The following is a 3,341-nucleotide window of genomic DNA, read 5'->3' as shown; positions in this document are numbered from 1 at the left end:
TCTATGGAGTGCCCTGCTAGCCACAAATACTTCAGTATCCCTTTTGCTAACCACCTGGGGACTCATTAATTGAGTCATGATGGGGGATGCGCGGGAAATGCGGAACGAAATGTCTGAGGACCAGGAGATGGAAAATTCCCTCCTCCACGCGCCCTGCCTGGATGTTCTGTGGGCAGGTATTCCCCACGAAAATTTTGCCCCCCTGGCAAACTACCCATCGCCAAGAAGTTTCTCTCCACCGGTGTATCCCCCCACAAATGACTATATCCAGCCTAAATACTCCTCCTTTTTTAGGGAGATTGGGTTCTGAAAGAGGGAGTGGGGCTGATCATTCGTTTCCGTCCGGCTCACAGCCCTCAACCCCCCTGTTGGGGGTTGGATTGTTCCCCTTTTCTTTCTGTGGAATTCCTCCCATTGTTATGCTAAGTAATTGTGGCTACACCTTAAAACGACAGATAATGTTCTCTCGTAGGGGGGTGGGTGGAGGGCGAAGTGGGGGGGAACCGGAAAAGGAAAGGTGGGACGGGGGGGTCTGGAGCAGGGCTCTCGCTCTCTCACTTGGCTCCTGGAGTGGGAAGACAACCTGGGCTCCGCTCTGGCATCTCCCCCTGCCATCCCAGCACTGAGATCCACGCTCCCTGCCATTGGACATCGCTCTGCTGCTCTCCCAGCTCACCCTACTACCTCCGGACACTCTGCTGAGCACCACGACCGACACCGTGAGGGGGGAGTCACTTTCCCATCCCTCTCACCCCTGGGCTGCGGCCGCCATCACCCAGCCCTCTTCAACTGCGCGGGACCTGCCCTGCCCCCACAGCACCGGTAACAGCACAGGGAGACGGCCTGCGGCCAGAAGGGACTGGAGCAGAGCTAGACTGTTCTGTTCTGTTGCCAATTTTTATAGCTGTTGTTGTCTTCTGCCTTGTTAGATACCAGTAAAGAACTGTTATTCTTATCCCCATATCTCCTGCCTGAAGGCGTCTGATTTGGACCTAAAATAATTAAAAGGGAGGGGGGTTGCACTCTGCATTGCAGAAAAGGGGCTCTTGCCTTTCCTTAGACCATACCTGTCTTTCAAACCAAGACACCCCCCTTTTTGCAACGCACGGGGTCCTGACAGTCAGCACTCAGCCAGCTGTCTGACCATCCCATGCCCCCCTCGCCGGCTGGGCCAGCATGTCAGTCGACCATTTCGACAGATCTGCTGAACCAGATCACAGCCCGGATCACAGAACAAGTTATGCAGACTGTGCATGTAACACTGGAAAGATTCACAGCCACTCAGGCAGGCGTGGAGCCAGGGGCGTCTGGAGATGGCTTCTTCCCGGCGGCTGCGCCTGTGGGTGGTGCAGCAGCGAGCCCCCCACGCACGGCGGCGAGCCCCCCTGGCGCGGCCCCCCCTCCCCTCCTGGCGTGCTCACAGGCAGCTCCCCTGTCGCCTACGGGCCCGCCCGCAGGGGTGGAGCGGGTGGCGCCGGCTGCAGAGGTGAAGGCGGTGCTGCCCGCCCCCTCCTCGGTGATGCCGCAGCCTGGCCCACCTCTGGAGGTGGAGCCACAGCAGCCCTCCCCGGCGATGGCCGGGGCTGTGACGTCTGACGTGCCGCCCCTGATGATGCACCCCACCCACCCAGAAGTACAGGGTTCTGCCCCCAGTGCACCAGAACTGCTGCCAGAACTCTGTGCATTTCCGTCAACAAATCTACCCCCGCTGACCGTGCAAAGCGCCGCTGCATCTGTGCCTGTGTCTGCTGCACCATTCTCCAGGGGACAGGGACCGCTCTCGTCACTCCAGCTCGAGTGGAGAGGCACAGCAGACCCTCCTCCGAAGGCAAGGATTCACATCAGACAGTCGACGCTGTACTGGTCCCTCAGCCTCCTCTCAGAGCAGCCTGTGGACCCTGCCCCCGTGTTCAGTCACAGTCCAGCCCAAGAATCATCACAGCTTCTGGGAGGCAGTGAAAGTCAAAGCATTGCAACAAGGAGAGTGCGGTTTACTAGAACGTTTGGAAATGCCAGGGGGTGGTGCTCTCCAGGTGGACGAAGGTGTTCAGGTAGATCCAGCTGAGCTCAACCCAGTCCCTGGGGGGACTGGAGGACCTCAGGCCTTTCCTGTCTTCAAGGCTGTGCCTGGCTCAAGGCAGGCAGATAGGCACGACGTCATAGCTTGGCGTGTTGTCCAAGATTTACGGGTCAAGGTAGCAAATTATGAGCTTGGTTCTGCACAAGTGATGCAAATTATCAGGGTGTTGAATACCGATTTACTAGCACCCTATGATATCAAGCATCTGGCCCAGGTGCTGTTCCAGCCTGTCCAGTTTAGACTGTTTGAGGACAACTGGAGACAGATGGCTGACAAGGCTGCTGCTGAAAATATGCAGCGACCCCGGCCAGATCCTAGACTTGCTGTGGGGACGGATGCTTTGATGGGTCGGTATCAATTTGCTAACCCTGACATGCAAGCCACCTGGGACCCCCTGATTCTAGAACAGTGCCAAAAAGTAGGGTTTGCAGCCATGTTTAAAACAATGGAAGCTGCTGCCCCACTACAAAAATATGTGAAAATTACACGGGGTCCCAGAGAACCATTCCTACAATTTGTTGAGAAAATTGCAGCTGCCTTGGAGAAGCAAGTTGAGGATGATGCCCTAAGGCAGTTGTTATGTAAACAGCTGGCTAGGGACAATGCTAATGTTGATTGTTTAAAAATCATCCAGGCTGTGCCAGGGGACCCTTCTTTGACTGAGATGATCCAGGCATGTGCTAAGGTGGGAACCATAGGTCATGACATCTCCACTTTAGCAGCTGCCATGTGGCATCATTAAAACATGTCAGGAGGTGGTCAGAAAAAGCATGAGAAAAATAATAATAACAATAAGCAGAAGCCACAGCAACAGAAGGCTAACATGCCTACTTTTCTGTGTGCTAAATGCAAAAAACCAGGACATTATGCCAATCAGTGCAAAACAAAGGAGCCTGTGCCAGACCAGGGAAATGGGCTGATGAGCACCCAGGGGTGTGGTGCTCAGACACAAATGGCACCCCAGAACCCCTCACTGGCACAGGTTTCCTCAGTCAGCATACAGCCTGCACCAGAGGCTCCGCCGGTGTGGATGTGCACACCGCAGCCACAGTTGTCCTAGACTCTGTCGGTGTGCACAGGATTCCTCTGGATGCCTTTGTTCCTCTGGGCCATGGGCTCAGTGCACTGCTCGTGGGTCGATCCAGTGCAACCATTCAGGGAATCTTTGTCCACCCATGGGTCATAGATGCTGACTTCACAGGACAAATCTGTGCCATGGTTTCTACTCCATGTCCTCCTGTGGCTATCCTAGCAGGAACCT

The 3,341-nt window shown here is 55.4% G+C and overlaps 1 protein-coding gene across 1 annotated transcript; it reads left to right on the top strand.

The window, feature by feature from the left end:
- The first annotated feature begins 2,228 nt into the window (after positions 1-2,228).
- On the top strand, positions 2,229-2,822 carry LOC148217378 (endogenous retrovirus group K member 8 Gag polyprotein-like). Its single transcript, XM_088158704.1, has one exon. It carries the CDS (start codon positions 2,229-2,231, stop codon positions 2,820-2,822), a length of 594 nt encoding a protein of 197 aa, XP_088014830.1.
- The last annotated feature ends 519 nt before the right edge of the window (positions 2,823-3,341 follow it).

Source organism: Sturnus vulgaris, unplaced genomic scaffold (assembly GCF_052056855.1).
Source record: "Sturnus vulgaris isolate bStuVul1 unplaced genomic scaffold, bStuVul1.hap1 Scaffold_85, whole genome shotgun sequence".
NCBI lineage: Eukaryota > Metazoa > Chordata > Aves > Passeriformes > Sturnidae > Sturnus > Sturnus vulgaris.
The sequence above is the reverse complement of the archived record's forward strand: the minus strand, read 5'-3'. Positions and strand labels throughout refer to the sequence as shown.

Bases quoted from the DNA above. Each gene is read 5' to 3' on its own strand.
- LOC148217378 (XM_088158704.1), top strand. From the start codon at position 2,229: ATGCAAATTATCAGGGTGTTGAATACCGATTTACTAGCACCCTATGAT.